At 33.5% G+C, this 17,656-nt stretch overlaps 1 protein-coding gene across 1 annotated transcript in view; it reads left to right on the top strand.

Annotated features, from left to right (window-relative positions):
- The window catches only part of C1H15orf41 (chromosome 1 C15orf41 homolog), a 137,604-nt gene that overhangs the window by 82,322 nt on the left and 37,626 nt on the right, over positions 1–17,656 (top strand). Inside the window, exon 10 of the mRNA XM_032231450.1 lies at positions 93–198. Within this exon, the coding sequence (XP_032087341.1) occupies positions 93–198 (106 nt within the window). The remainder of the gene's footprint in view (positions 1–92; positions 199–17,656) is intronic.

Below are 17,656 nucleotides of genomic sequence, written 5' to 3'. Positions count from 1 at the left end.
AGTGCACTTAATTCATGACATCAGGATTAATTGAATAGAAAAAGAATTACTAAAAATCTGAAATTATCATGAATATTTTTTTTTCTTTTTAGCTGTAGAAGGTCACATCATTCATTGGATTGAAAGCAAAGCCTCTTTTGGTGATGAATGCAGCCATCAAGCATACTTAAATGACCAATTTTGGAGCTACTGGAACAGGTATATCTTCATTTTTATGAGCTATAGACAATATAACTTTGGTATTATTTTCAATATTAGTATATTATGCTTATTTCTTTCATCTTTCCAGACAAATGACAAGTAGGATAGGGGTGGGTTCCAGGTTCCGCTATTGCCGGTTTGCTTATGGACAGGCTTTGCACACATGTGCTTTGCGAGCACATATGCACAGTAGTAAAAAATGCTTCTGTGCATGCGCGGAAGCAAAAAACAAGATGGCGGCACCTATGGTGTTCCCAATAGAACTTGTTTGAAGGCGTGGCAGGCCAAGTTACTGCCTACTCAGCCGAACCTGTCCAAACCGGTAGGAACCCACCTCTGAAACAGGATATACATTTTGAAAAGGATTTAAATTATTGCATTTGCTATAATTACTGCACCCTGGTTAGGACTAGATTGTAGAGCCAGTATATGGTACAATATAACCCATGTTTGAAAACATAAGAATTAGAAAATTTCTATATGTAATTTTACAGTTGGACCATGTGGGGTTCTTGGGTTTTTTGCATAATGTTGAGTAAGGCTATTGGACCTTGTGATATAGCATATCTAATGTGAATAGCAGCAGATCTTCAATTTCTCCATTACTGACTCAATCCTAGTGCTGAAATTTGAAATCCTGATAGGTTGGGAGTAGAGAAACTACAGATTGAACATGGAATATGTGCCTGGATCTACCTGGATGCTCTAAACTTTTGATATGTTATTCCGGTTTGATATCTTTACCTCTTATTTTATACACATACAGAGGAATGTGCAGCACATCAAATTTTGAAGGAGTCATGGGCATGCACATTGCATCTGCTGACTCCACCTTAAGGAGCTGTGTCTTCACTACAACTCAGGTTCTAGTACCCCAGGAACATATACATTTACACCACCTCAGGAATATATTCATTTGCAGGAAGCACCAAGACTTGCAACAGTGTTTTGGAATGGGTGTGGGAACATTGTTGCTGTTTCTTTACCTCTGATACATAGTTTCCTGGAATTTGTACAGTTGTGTGAGGTAAAGAAAAGATTCAACTTCTTCAAAACTACACCAACAACATGCTTATCCACACTCCATCCCAAATAGCTTCTGCTACAAACCCACAGGTTACACAGCTCAATACATAGCATCGGTACATAATCATGTATTTCCCTATATTTAAATTTCCTTGCAAAGTTGCTCTTTTTGATATTCTGTATTAATAAATGAATGCATTTCTGTAATCAAACATCTTACTATGCAGCAATTACACTGTCACTAAAAGCTTACAATATATAAAGATGTATTCAGTTTGTTATATTTCCTATTTGTACTTCAATTTAGAGTGTCTTAGATTGTATATTTAGTGAAAACCTGAAGAAAGATAGTTTCCAATAGTTTAAGAATGCACTATCAAAATCACTGACACTGATATTAGATAATTACTCATAATGAGAAGAGCACTTCTATACTCTTTCATTATAAATAACAAACCTTTCATCTACTGAAATCTATTTTAATCATAAATTAGATGTCTTTAATTCTTTTGAATGTATATTTTCAAAAGTGCAGTACTCTAGTAATCTGAATTGTCAGAATATATTCATTTTAAATCCACCCAAGTTATAAAAAGATCTTATGAGGTATGTCTCAGCGTTCTGAGTAACACATCCACCAAAAGCAGAACTCTGAGGCAGGTAGATTCCTCAAAGAACATGTTTATTGGATACATCATATCAGCACAGCCAGTGAAAACCAACTCTAAAGGTTCCCGTGGTTTTAGCCTAAATAAAAGAACAAATGTTTCTCCCCAATGTCACCAGTCACATTGTCCAGCAAGTTACTTCTCTCTTCCTTCAACTGCCACCTGTTGGGATAACCTTGGTTTTCACAAGTAAACTCTTTGTTTTGACTGTTAGCCAGTCAATCTACTTGCCCCTCCCTTCCCCCTTTCACAGTTTGTGGTAACTATGAGGCAGCAAAAGATGGTTTCAGCCAGGTTCGCTTCAGAGTTGATAGAGATATCCTAAATATGCACATTCATAAGAAAATTATTTAAAGTGTAATTACAACATACTAATGTTAGAATCCTTTCAATACTCTTTTGAGTAAAGATGAATTGTTATATGGTATATCTCGTTATACAATTTCAGCTTTCAGTGCTGCCTTGCAAACTACCTTCATAATATAATTTGTGTCTAGTAAGTACGATTAGGATTGGACCTGGATTGCATTTGATAAAATACTATTTTTCTGCATAAGAAAAAACATAATATCTCATCTTCAATAGTGAAGATGAAATTCCTATGCATCATTATATCAGAGACATAAGCACAAATTTATTTAAGGGACTGAGTTAACCTATAACATTATAACTTGAGTAATAATGTTATCAGTTGATTTATTAACTGAAGTTATATTGTGTTGGATATGTTAGAGAAAAAGACATCCTTTTTATCTCAGTGGCTACAACTAGCATTTTGGGATTTTAAAATATTGGCTTAATAGAAACCATGGGAGTTATATTTGTCAAGTATCTAAGAAAACTATTCATGCATACCCAGTATCCAAAAGCTTCATTGGCAGCCAAAACACAAAGATTTGAAAGGTCATTCTTCTTCCCATAGTGTGATGGTTTGTTGACATATTTTGACATGCTGGCATTGTACTAAAACATTTTGACCTTGCTCCAATACTTAGAGGTTGAGGACTGGTTAGCCTATCCACTGCTTGTGGAACTTCATATATTCTTCATATTATCCCTGTAATACACAAATGTCTGCTATAAAATTAGTAACTTTAGAAATTGGGCTGGGATGAATTTAGGATTAGTGTAGATTATTATTAAATGATTATTTCATGAAATCATCGGGGTGGAGGAAAAAAATATTGAATCTCCCGAATAGCAAGTGAATTGCAATATTCCCGAAGAAAGTTTATAATCCAAAACACTTATGTTTTGGAGAGTCTGTCTAGTCTCTTTGTGAAAATACAGCTTACTCTTTGTTTAAAATTTCTGTTAGTATTATAGATTTCTTAAATATTTAATTTAATGGATAATGCATGAAATAAGTTGTACAGTTGTGTGTCTGCAGTCCAGATTATTTGGTGTGGATTGTTCTTTCGAACATGTATGCTGGGAAATTATTTCATTTTTATATTTCTAAAATAGTTTTTACCACTTCCCATAAAAATTAAATAATCTGAAATGATATTTGAGTCTTTGAAACCAAATAGCACCATTTGCTTCAGTTGTAATAATGTTACAACAAATCAACAATAATGTAATTACAATTACATTGCCCAATGAATATCATTTTCAGGGGTTTTTATTCAGATTTTTGTTACTGAGGATTTTATTTATTGGCATGCCTGATTCATGGGAATCATTTATAAGTTCTTTGATTTTCCTTTTTTTAAAAAAAATAGAATATAATTTCTTACATACAATACAATACAGTTATTTATCTTTATTTTCTGTTCCTTTAATTTTGTCATATCACTGGTGTTTATCCTATAATATTGACAGAACACTTTAAAATCCATATATATTAGTGCAAGGCATCAGTTTCAATTTCCTTGGTATATCTCATTCAGATTAGACAAGCATCTGGGCTTATGTACGATAAAAGCTGACAGCATGGATCTTACTATGCTTACCAAAGGCCTGGTCACAGACAATCCATTGTGTCAAAGAAGACCAACCTTTATAAAATTTTCACTTTCAGCATTTCTTGTAATTTTTAATTGGCCTTTATATCTGGCATTCTGGGAGTCCCTTTTTTTAACCTTACATAAACATTGTAGAAACAAATTTTATTTACTATACTGCAATATATGTATACTATAAAAAGATTGCATGGTCATTTATACATATGCATTTCAAATTATGGGAAGTAGCTCTCATAAGCATAGGTAAAGTAAAGGTTCCCCTCACACATGTGTGCTAGTCATTCCTGATTCTAGGGGGCGGTGCTCATCTCTGTTTCAAAGCCGAAGAGCCAGTGCTGTCCGAAGATGTCTCCATGGTCATGTGGCCGGCATGATTAAATGCCGAAGGCGCCCGGAACACTGTTACCTTCCCACCAAAGGTGGTTTCTATTTTTCTACTTGTATTTTTACATGTTTTCGAACTGCTGGGTTGGCAGAAGCTGGGACAAGTAACAGGAACTCACTCCATTATATGGTACTAGGGATTCAAATTGACGAACTGCTGACCTTTCTTATTGACAAGTTCAGCATCTTAGCCACTGAGCCATTGTGTCCCTTCGTCATAAGCATACCCATGAGTTATCATTTTTTTCCATTTAGAGAATGGGGGCTTGCCTGTCTTTCCTTTTTGGGCTTTATAAGTTTTAAATAGGCTCCTGTTGTATTGTCCACCTCAGTTTTAAATTGAGGTTTCACTGCCTTGTGTTACAGAGCCCTTGCTCAGATCTGGGAATAGCAGATATAGCTGACTCCAGTTTGCTTTCAGTATGACACATTTGCTTTATTGTAATTGTTATCCTGACATGGCACTATCTTTTCAATTAAAATAAAAAATAATAAAAATAAATAAATAAATATGGCACAATCATCTCATCATTGAGATAGCCTTTAGCAAGATGAGCAGCATACAAGTTTGTTAAAAAATAAATAAATCACCATATAAATACCCAAGTGCACAGGACAATTTTACATCACAATATTGGTTTCATCCTGCTACAGCCTACAATGTTTCAGGTTCTGTGCAGCAGCAAAGAGAGGTGAGGGGAAGGGAGGCGCTCTCTGCAGTCATAAATGTGGGCAGGCTGCCAAGTGTCTGAATTTTGATCACATGACTGGAGGAATACAGCAATTGATGTAACTTTGAGGACTAATTTTAACTACCATTAGTTAAGCACTTTCCTAATTTTAAATGGCTGCTGAACAGATGCTTCTTAAGTAAGGATGGCCTGTAATATCTATGGCAAACACTAGGTATACGGGTTTAACTCAAACCCATAAATAATTGGGGATTTTAGAAATAGAATGCACATTAATAGTCCAGGTAACAATTCAATAAGAAAAACAGAGTGTACTATTTAAAAGCCCCTGATATGATATATATTATACACAATTTCTAATTTGTTAAATTAATACCGTTAATTGTCCTAAATTAAAATAAAAGTTCACTTGTTCATAAGGGTCTGTAAGCAATAAGCTAATAAAAGGTGTAGCATTTCTAATTAATTTAATTTACACCATAAAGATTAACTGTAAAATTCAGATAGCAATTCCATTACCGTACAGTAGTTATACAGACCTGTATTTTGTATCTGCCAAATTTAAGTTAATTAGGAATGTTGATGCTGTTTGTTTTTTCTGTCACAAAGCTCATCTTTAAAAAAAGGCTAGACACTTTCCCCTTCCCAACATTTATCATCTAAATAATAGTCTCCCCAAGATGGCAGCCGCATAATAAACTCTTTTCAGTGGAGTGATGGGTAATGAAGCTTGCTTTTGAAGCCAGCGAAAAATGTTGTCTAGTCAAGTGCATGAATATGATAGCTGGAGAATCAGTGGACTTTCTCAGTCATCAATCTTTTTAGAGCTTCTTCTGCATCTGAATATTTTGATAGATGATCAAATAATTGAGTTATCTATCTTTCTAACTATAAGAATTGCATAAAAATTATTCTCACATAGTACTGAATATTAAACTATATTGCATATCCACTAATATTTTTAAGTGCTAAAGGAATTTTAAAATATCTCTTCTCCTTTTAAATTAACAACTGGAAACCTGTACAATTAAATGTTTGGAATTTTTTTATAAGAGAATCGAAAACACAGAATCTTGGATTAGATGGAAAACAAATAAAATGAAGATATGTCTAATACAACAGATATTATATAAAGTGTTTGTAAAACGTATTGGTGACTAATGACCAGTTCTTTCTGATTTTATTTCACATCTGGACATTTTTCCTTGCAAGAAATAAGATGACCATCAGACACACTAAGTATAAATGATATCCTATCAGGACATAGCCTCAAATATTATTTAACTCAATATCATTATTCATAGCTATTTAAAAGATGAAGATCTGGAACTCATGAGACAATGTCTTAATTTCTTTGTTTTCAGTCACATCCTTTAACATTTAAGGATGAGGATGGGAAGAAAGAGAGTAAATAGTTTGTTCATTTGCCCAGTTTGCATAGCAATAGTAACAGGGCAGGTTGGTTCAAATTAGAAAAAGTGCTTAAAAATTAATATAAATTAAACACTTTCAATAAAATCTAACGGATATAGCCACCAAGATTAGTTAAGTTTTAAGTCTTGTTAGTTTCCATGAATCCATTCTCAACAGAAAAAAACAATTGAATTCTGTAAATGTTTCCTGTGAGTATATCCAATTGACTTGCATATATTGACAAAAGGGAGTTGCTGAGAGGTCATGAAGCTCTTTTTCTTCATGTGCCACCAAAGAATTTCTGACACAATGTTAATATAGCTTTTTAGCAGGACTACTTTAGTGTATCTGAGAAGCAGCTGCCAATGCAAGGACAAGGGTGGGACCTCAAAACAGATCTTTGATCAGCTATCAAATATGTAATCCTATAACAGAGACCATCTACCAGTAGAATGAAATCAGCAGTAGAATGAAAGCTACTGATGAACCTGAATCCTTCTTTTTGTGAATTCACACACTAAAGTTGTTCTAGAAGGCCAGAAACTTATCTGAAGGATATTTGAGAATAGGGATGCAGAAAAGCAGAGGACAAAGAGAGACATCATTGTATGTTTGAAGGCCATTTGTATACATTTCAATGCAGGAAAAAAAATCTTTTTTATGTATAGTTACTTTGTTTAGGTGTTATTTAACTGGCTATGTTTAATTTTTTATATATATTATAAACATTTCAATCCAGAGATGCATATAAAGTGGATTTGGAATCTTTTGTTCTTTTTGAAGGGGAATAGTAAAACATCTGTGTTCCCTCTGGATTGTTTGGTTAGCATAGAATCATCCATCACCGGTCTTTGATATAGCAACCAAGAAATCATATGTTTTGTTTTAAATGATAAATATTCTGTTGTCATGAATACTTATAAGGTTCTCTAAATTTACATCAGAATTCTAGTTCTATAACTTCTTTCATGTGTGATATTATTAGTGAAATTAAAAAGATTATTGAGGGTAGGTTTAGGCAATGACATTAAAAGACTATGATAGCTGAAATGAAAAAAAAATGAAAAATAATCATTGCCATTCTTTTCAGTGATTTGTAAACTATTGGAAAGAGGCAAAATGCCACAGGAAGATCTCTGTAGACATTCATATTTGCGTGGTCTGAGTCTCTCTTCATTATTTAAATCAGATGTATTAATTTATTTCAAAACAAATCCTATCTAAAATAAGAAGCTTCCACACAAATATCAAGATTTTCAAATTGACTAGCATTATTGAAGACAATAATGTCTTAAATTTGAAGACTGCTTTATGGTCTCAGTTATTCCTTGACTCTATTTATCTCATTATGTATAAATTTATCTTATATTTTTAAATGTAAAAAACATACACAATAAAAAGAAAATGTCTCAAAATGTATGTATATCTTTTTGCAATTACATTTGGAGTTACAGATCTAAAATAGGTAAGATTTTGTAGTAAGAATAATTTCCTACAATAAGTACTTCTAATTTTGTAAAGATTCAAGATTATATGAATAATGACATAATCAGTTATTCCTGACATCTGATGGGACTCAGGGTTTTTATATTGTTTTCCTACATTTCTTTATTTGGGTATAAATATACTTTATCCATTGTTATTACCATTCTTACTGTTACATTACTCCATTTCCACATAGATTTTTAGAGGGCATGTATTAGATGCTTACTTTTAAAACTTTAACAAATGCTGATTTGCAATTTTATGTAACTTATATTTTTACAAAGGAAAGTGTACAACCTACTTGTGCAGTTGCAATTGCAGACCATCATATTACTGTTATCCCATTCTTTCTAATGCTCTTGCTTAATATTTATTAATGATTAAAAACAGAATTGAAAATAAAATAATAAAAAAGTGATCCCAAAGTAACACATTTGTTTGAATTCCACATTTATGTATTTTTGAGGAAGGTTTTTTTTGTTTGTGTATGCACCGAGAGTGCCTATGAGTTTTGGCCACCTGAATCTTTACTTGAATAAAGACAATGATGACAGTGAATTTCTGTCCAGAGTTAATCAGCTGCAGAATTTGTAAACTGCACGTATGTCAGAGTTGAAAATGTTAGCACTCTGGTAGAAGCTTGAAAAGGTTAGATCTGATAAAAGCCATCAGCAGTTAAAGAAAGTGATTTATGGGACTGTAATGACACAAAATGCCTCATTTATCACTACTATATGGATAGGTTAAGGTTTCAATGTCATACTTTTAAAACTTGACCATTTAGAATTGTCAAAATATATCCTTAATTGCCCATCAGGCATTATACTTTCAATTTCCTCTCTAGAGTTTTAAAATTTTTATCTCAAACTGCTACTGAGCTTGTCACATGGCTTTGTTTTACTTTATCACAATGTAATCCTTTTTGAAAAGTGCACTGCTAATTAAAAAGCAAATCGTGTGTGTGTGTGTGTGTGTGTATATGCAAAAATAGTTCATACAACATTAAGTACATTAAAGTTTGTATATTGTAAGACTTGTCAATTCATGTTAAAGAAACTATATAATAAGTATACTTTAGTATTTTTCATTGATTTAATCCTTCAGTTAGTAGAGGTAACTATTGTAGTATTTAATGCAAAATCATTATTACACAAATGTCAGTTTTGTAGAATAACTTATTTAAGTTTACAAAAAATCTCCAATACTTTTCCATTAGCTCTATTTAATTTTCCTTTGAAAATTTTTGTGCATAACTTCAACTTTCCTGCTTGAATATAAAAAGAAATTCAGAAGCATTTATTATAACTACTTGATTTTAACTCTTGAAAATGGTTCATATTTGAAAAGGGAGATATGTAATTCTTACTTGTTAGTTTAAATTAAACTTTGATCCTAATTCAGAGAAAATTACTTGTGCTTAAGGGCATTCAGATCAATTAGAATTTCAGTAAGGATTAAAATATGTAATTTTCTCTAGATTAATACTAGTTCTTGCGTAGCAATGCAAACATTAGATGGTTTCCTCTCTGCATTCCTATAAGGCGTATGGAAAAGAGTCATATTTAAATTTTAGAATTTCAAATCTTTCTTTATATAATGTTGAATTCAGCATCATTATCTTTTCTGATAAATACAAAAAGTGAACTTTAAAGTGACAACATTTATTTTCTACATAGATGAATGATGATGTTAGACTATATAGAGTACACTCATAAGTGAGTTTCTCACTGCTATTTAAATCAAGGCATACAAAAGAAGACATGCTAAAACACTGGTTTAAAAGTGCCCTCTGTATGGTGAAAACAAGAGGCAATATGCTTCATTAGCACATTTTATTATTTCTTTACAATTTCAAGTATATTATTCTTAATTATATTATAAATGTTTTTGCAATAGCACTTGTGCCATTTTTAAAATGCTGCATACTTATGTTAAGGCTTATGAATATGAATAATTAAACTGATTTTTGTACACTAGGAAATGAGCAGGCGAGATATAAGGTTGCTTGTTAAAGTTTTTGGTCTTAGCGTGTTCATAGTTTGGAGGTGGGCTCTTTTGCTCAGCCTTTCTTGTGAAAAAAAAGTTTCACTGCAACAAGAGGAAAAATTTATCAATTACACAAACCATCTAATTTTTTTTATAACCTAGTATTAAATTATCTGCCAGTTATATATTTTTCTTAGATAAGCCAGCTTCTTTAAAGTACATTTTAAATGAAATATAGTATTTTGGGGGAAAGTTTATAAATGCTTGCATATCAGATATTTTTGATGTACTGTATTTAGCAGCTTTTAGCCACAGTGTAGTTTTACAATAGCAATAGCATTTAAACTTACGTACTGCTTTACAGTGCTTTACAGCTCTCTCTAAGCGTTTTTACAGAGTCAGCATATTGCCCCCAATAATCTGAGTCCTCAGATTACCCACCTCAGAGGGATAAAAGGCTAAGTCTATCTTGAGCCTGGTGAGATTTGAACTGCTAAATTGCAGGCAGCTGACAGTCAGCAAAAGTAGCCTGTAGTACTGCACTCCTTCCATTGCACCACAGATATGTTCAATATCTGTGTGAATGATGTATTTGTTACTTGTTCTTTTCTCTTTTTTATGTGCATGCAAATTTATTTAGTTTTATTATTATTGTCAGATGGTTGGTAATTTGTTTCCCCCTTTTTTCTTTATTTTTTATGTTAACTTTGGAATTTTTTTTAAAAAAAAATGCATTTTCAACCATGCCTTCTTTTTCTGTACATATTATACCTATTAAATATAAGTTAAATATAAGACTGAATTGTGAAAATACAATGTATTGAAAGAGAAAAAAAGGCTGCTAAAATTGGTAACAACAACTTGTACAATATCATTTTAAAAGCAAGGGATACTATTTTTTAAAAAAAATCTTAATTATTATCTTAGAGAAAACATATACTTTTTCATGATATGATTCCACATTATTCTTCAGATCTCCTATGATTCCTAAATCTTTGTTCTATGTTATAGAGAATAATATGTGCTTCTTAATATTCAAATTACACTTTTAAAATAATCCTCAGTTGGACATAGTATTATTTGAATCTTTACAAAGTTTGAGCAGAGAACCTCACTGTTTGTCAACTGGAGATTATATTCCATCACTGTCTGAAAGTCTGAATGCTTGATGAAGTTTGTGGAACACTCTATATCTTATTAGATAGTCTAACGTTAGATAGTCTAATGTTTGTGGAACCATATATTGTGCTAATTAAGTTCCTGAATATATTTCATTTGGGCCATAATTTTAACACTGATATTTCTAGAAGACCCTCTTAATTGGTATAATAGACAAATACATACCAAATATTGAGTTTCCTGGATCACTTTAAAGTACCCTAATGGGTAAATGATGACCTATATGAGATACAGCATTATTAATACAAAACCGTTCAACTCTATAATGCAAAAATATACACTATACAAAATGCACAAAACTTATACAGTGATTCCAGGTTCTGTAACATGGCATCTAGAACCTTTTCTTTGTTTTAGTGACAAAGACTGCTTTCAGAATTCACTCTTTCTAAAGAATTAGTTTTTAATTTTAATGACTTTTTAATTTTTTTTAAAAAAAAGTCTTATTAATCTCAATTCATGGTCCTGTCCAAAACTAGTCTTCAAAGCCAAATGAAATAGGATCTTGGGGCCACTAAGAGTTGACTGCCCCTATAAAAGAAGAAGAAATAATAAACAGAAGCTGGTCTACAAACAGTAATGGCATGAACATTCATTTCCATAATACTGTATTCCCAGCATGCTGCTTCTAGTGTGAATTGCTTCTGAATCCATTATTGAATATAATTTCTAAATGTGATTTGGACTTTACATTTTTAAAATATATTTTCATAATCTCAAGGGTTTCATATATCAGCAAGCTTTGAAGATTATAATATTTTTTTAAGTTCTCAGGATAATAAAATACAACATAGTTCTGTAATTTTTGTACAATGATATAATTTACATAAGAAACATTCCTTTTATTAGCTTGTGTATTATTGCATCACTAATTAACTATTATTATTTTAACATTTTTTCTGTAAATTCTTTTTCCACCAAGCTGCTGAACTGAATGTAGTTTGCGTACATGTAACTAGTTTTCTTCAAGAACACCTGTTCAATTTTCAGACAATAAACATATTCTAGTATGTATATCTCATAATTTGTTGAATAGAAGCATGAATATCTGCTTTTTTTCTAGACCTATTTTATCAATTTGGTAAGTATAGAATACTTACTAAATACTTTCTGTCAAATTCAGTCAGTGGTGGGTTGCAGGAGGTACGCCCTGGTACGGGCGTACTGGGTACCGTTCTAATATGGCGCTCCGGAGGGCCCACCCGTCCGCCCAAGCTCTCTACCTGTCCTTTAAGCCTTTGGCACTGTGCATGTGCATGGCATGTACGGCACCTGCGCAACGCAACGCCGAGCAGCTGCAGCATCGCGGAGGCTTGCGGAAGCATCACAGGCCAGCATGATGCATGTGCACACCATGCGTGTGTGTGTGCGCACTGCATGCGGCCATGTGGATGACACTGGGGCCGTTCCAACCGTACTGGTTGGAACGTAATCCAGAACCCACCACTGGAGTTAGTATAGCTTTTCCTTTCATTAAAGTAACATTGTGTCTTGCAAGATTGTTCAGTTCAAAAACTGTACTCTAGTATTTCCATAGGCCTGTGGATTCACAGCCGTTTCATGATGTGTGATATACTTTTTCAAATTACTTTTCATAGCTCTTCACTTTCAAACACTGAAGGTTTTATTTAATGCCCATTATTTTGAGGAGAATACTTTTGCACATAACCAATACATATCTTTCCTCCAAGAATTTGAACAATGTTGTAATGCAGGCCTTCTCTTAACTGATGTTACACTTATTCTCTCTATACAGGAATTGTTCTTCTGTTAGTTTTAATAATGTTTTCCCAATGTGAGTGTACTGTTCCTTTAATTTCCTGGAATTTCTGGATTTTGTATACCATAATGTTATTGTACGATCTAATTAATAGAGTGAATATTTGCATTTTACTGTAGTCTGATAATTCAAGCATAGATTGAATTTATTTAATAACAATTCATGAATTTTAAAACTTGTCCAGTGATGCCAACAAATAAACTAGAACTATCCTATTGTCCATTCTGAGAAGGCAATTTTTTTCTATTTAGTCATCCAGCATGTATATTGCCTCAGTGAATGCATTAAAGGCCAATGCCACTTCTATAGAAACATTACTATAGTTTTCTGGAGCTCATATGTGCCTACACTGACAGCTAAACTCTTAAAATGATGTATGTCCAACATTTTCTCAACAAACTTTCTATCTTTTTTTCACTACTTCTGTCATTCCTTTCATATTTAATCAGACAACCTGATTTTTAATATAATATTCATATTATAAATATATTTTTGTCTTTTTCAATCTTCCATCCACTTGAGTGGGAATAGGGATTATAAGGTAGTTTTCCTTTTATGTAACTTCTTGCCATGAATCTTCTAAAACATTTGTACATGAAAATCTATAGTCATTACTTCACAGACTTCCGGGGGGAGGGGCCTGCCGTCGCCGGTGGCTCAACGGAGCTGCCCTCAGAGTTCTGGTTCGTATATCTACAAGATCTATAGATATCTCTTCTTTCAGGCAAGAAAGAAGCAGGGAGGAACTCAGTCGTTAGAATCCTCTTTGTAGTTCACAGCTTTTTTTTTTTTTGGCTGTGAACGGAGAAGAAGGTTCAACAAAAAGCTGAGTCATTCACTCCGGCCAGATCTTCTCAGCTGTATTTTTTCAGCTCTAGGCAAGTCACCCCCCCCCCCAGGACAAATTTGAAACTAAGCTATTTAAAATCAATCCGAGCAGCGACCATTCCTGAGAACCCTTTTTTTTATTATTATTCAAAATACCAGCTTCAACTTTATAAAAAACTCCTTTGTTTAATTGCTTTTCAAAATGGCGATTTTATAGCTTCCGCATTTGATATATGATATATTTCCACCTTCCTGGCATAGAATCAAGGGAATAACTTCTCATAAATTAATCAGCCCTGTTTCCTTGAAGACTTCTCTTTATTAATTGCCAAAAGCTTATTGAAAGTATCTTATCTTAAATTAAGGTGAGCAGAGACTTTGTTTGTTTCATTTTTATAATGGCTCCGAAGTCAAAGCAATCTAGACGTTTTTTTAACAATACATCCCAAGCAATTGCTATAAAGCCGCAGCTATTGCCTTCTACGCCCTCTACTGGAGATTTGTTAACGAAAGAATTTCTTTTTGAAACTCTTAAAGAATTTAGGGAGGAAATGAAGCAACTTATTTCGGACTTATGTGACAAGCTTGATGCCAAGATTGCTCAAACAAAGGAGGATATGATCAGGGTCATAACTGTAATGACAGATTAACGAAAGAATTTCTTTTTGAAACTCTTAAAGAATTTAGGGAGGAAATGAAGCAACTTATTTCGGACTTATGTGACAAGCTTGATGCCAAGATTGCTCAAACAAAGGAGGATATGATCAGGGTCATAACTGTAATGACAGATTATATTGCTGGAATGGAAGATAAACTGGAACTATTGGAGGAAGCTAATTCCAACCTGACATCTAAAATTGAAATGTTGCAACAGGAAGTTGAAAACGCAGAAAAACAACTTGTTATGACAAACTATAAAAAAACAGCGTTTGCAATAAGAGTTAGGGGATTGCGTGAAAATGAACAGGAGAATTTGAAACAGATTTTCTCTGAGGCTTTCAGTTGTTTGGTGGGAAGTCCGGGACTTAACTTTGATTGGCAGATCCAAAAAATTTACCGCCATAATTCGTGGGCAGCAAAACAGAGACAGCTTCCGAGAGATATAATTATATATTTTGCCACAAGAGAATCCAGAAATGCGATATTACAAGAGTTTTATAATAACAGGCTGCGAATTGATGGACAGGACTTGATCGTTTTCAAAGAAATACCACCCCAAATGTTAAGAGCCAGGAGAGACTATGCTTTTCTAACTAAAGAACTCAGAAATTGTCAGATACAGTACAGATGGGATGTGCCATTTGGTATTATAGTTACATTTGATGACCAAAAACATCGCCTCAACTCTGTTTGGGAAGCCCGAGATTTTTATTATAAGATCCTAAAGGCGGGACATCCTGAATTACCTGGACTTGGAGAAAGACAAGGAGAAGCAGAAGAGAAACAACAAAACACACAACTACAAGGCGGGAGGTATCGCTTTCCCCCTCCAGAAGGGCAGAAGAGCAGAGAACAAGGATTTAGTTATGCTTCCAAAACATTTGCTTAATTCTTAACTTGAATAATACTTTGTGACTTCTGTCTTGTATATAATGGTATAGTTGTATACCGATGAAGAGACATTAAGGCTGAAAGAAGTGATGCTGATTTCCTCGGAAAATATATTGTATGGGACTTAAAAAAGACTTGACAGATAACTCTGAACTTTTATATAAATTGTTTATGATTTATTTTCTAGGGTGAGGAGGGTGGAGATCGTGATGTTCCTGGATTGTGGTTTAGGTTGAATGGAGTTGGGAAGTGTGGGGTAGATGGGAGGGTAGTGAAGGTTCAATTAGAGCTTATTTTGAGCCAGAAAGTAAGTTGATTTTTATATAAACTGTTATTTGAATATAATGTTTGGAAGGATACACCCAGGGAGTTTGCAGGAAGGCGGAGCAAATATGAAAGGAGTACGGATGAAATAAAATATATATATGGACACAGGTAGAGGCAGGATGAGAAGAGTGGGAAAAGGAAACCGAGCGAAGTATTTGAGATGTGTTTAAATTGCTTTATAGAGAAGGAGGTATAAAAGGGACAAATTAAAGGTTTGGAAATGGACAGATATTTAGATAAAGAGATAAGCCCCCTAGCTAGAGTAGAATTCTATTTGACTCAATATAGTTTGAAATCCTGCAAGTAATAAATTAATTGAGATTAGGAATGATGTATATTGTACATTGTTTAAGTTTTAATAATGATGGGAAGCTGAGCTCAATGTAGAGAGTTTATTGATTTTTCCCTTTTTTTTGTGTTTTTTTAATCCCTTTCTTTTTTCCTTTATCTTTTATCTTTTAATTTTTAATCTATTAGGTTTTAATATACTCTAGACTGTGTTTGATAAAAAGCTATGCCGGGTATGGGATCTGGGAAGTCGGAAGGGGGCTAGGGAGGGGGGTTTAATGGGGGGAGGGGGGAGGGGGAAAATATAGTTTCAATTTCCAAAACAATAAGAATGCACTTGTATACTGCTGCTTTTATTTTCCTTTTTTTTCTTTTCTTTCAACTTTAGTATAAAACATAAATCGAATAGATTAATGAATAGCAGAAATACACCGAAGCGAGGAGTAGAGGGAAAGAAGAGGGAGAAGTAGAGAGGGAGTGAAAGGGGAATGTAAGGAGGGTGAGATGGAGGGAAGGGGAGAAAAGAATGTCTGAGGGGGAGGGGAAGTAGAAGAGGGGAATGTTGGAGGGGAGAAATGAAAGTTGGAGGGGGAGAAGAAAGGGTGTATGGAGGATTGAAGTGTTGGTTTTCTATGGTGGAATAGAAGACGAGTTGTGTTTATTGTTTTCTTAATTGCACAGTATATAAGTGATTGTACAAAATGAAAACGAAAATGAAATAAAACAGTTTTCATGACAATTACTTCACAGTAGTCATTGATCAGAATTATGCAGGTTAACAAAAAATAACTTTTGTTGATTCCTTGGTGCTCTCTAAACTTGGTTGTTTGCTTGCAGATGTTTCATTATCTGATAGGTAACAACAGTACTAATGAGTATGGGATTTGCTCCGTGTTTAAATATAGTAGCTTACCCTGCCAGTATTGGTGGGGCTGTGATTTTCTCTTCAATATTTATTGTTTTCTGGTGTTAATCCCTCCTTATCTCAGTGCTGAAGAGAATATGTTCTTGCCTTTTGGCTTCCATCTTAGTTTTTTAATTTTTTTCTTTTGCATGGTGTGTAAATGTGGTTTATCTCTACAAGATGTGTCTGTTGATGGGAATCATCAGTAGACATAATTGCCAGCAAGGAGGTATGTGAGAAGAATCCATTTTATTTCCATTCAGCATAAAGAATCCAACTCGATTTAAAAGGCTAATGAAAGTTTTAAAAAAAATGCTGCAAATACTGTAGTTAAGGGGTGGAAAATAAAGATAATACCTCTAGCAGGATAGTGCCTTGTAAATGCCATGTAAGATTAACACCATGAAGCATTTTTATTGGCCTTTAGATCTTCCATCCAAACACTAAGAACATTGCTGGGGCACAGAGGGTTACAATTATTAATATTGCAGAAAAATCATTATAGTCATGAAACATTATTAACACTTTGTTTACATTTTCTTGGTTTTGGTAAAGCTTGAGTCAGCCTCTGTCTGCTTCAGCTGTAGTTTTAAATCAGCATGTTTTTAAATGACTGGAGTATGACCAATTCATAGCTCTTTACAACTTTTATACAATGTTTCACTAAAATCTGAAAAAAAATTAATTAATGTTCGTTATTGAGCTGGTTGTTTTACTCTTGCTCCTAGTGATTATTTTATGTTGAATATTTTACATAATATTTATGGGGTGTTTTATTTTTAAATATAGCAGCGTATAATGTAAACTGTTGTTAAATATTAAAAATTGTGAAACATTTTGCTGTCTAGCTGTCACTTTCTACATAGAAACTCAGGAACCAGATTTGCAGAGTAGGCCCTCCGATGGAAATCTAACAGTAAAAACATAGAGAGCCATACTGGAAGTTTCTACCACTCAGTGTCTTAACAAACACATTG

The sequence above is a fragment of the Thamnophis elegans genome, chromosome 1, assembly GCF_009769535.1.
Source record: "Thamnophis elegans isolate rThaEle1 chromosome 1, rThaEle1.pri, whole genome shotgun sequence".
Classification (NCBI taxonomy): domain Eukaryota; kingdom Metazoa; phylum Chordata; class Lepidosauria; order Squamata; family Colubridae; genus Thamnophis; species Thamnophis elegans.
This window is presented reverse-complemented; position numbering and strand designations above follow the sequence as displayed.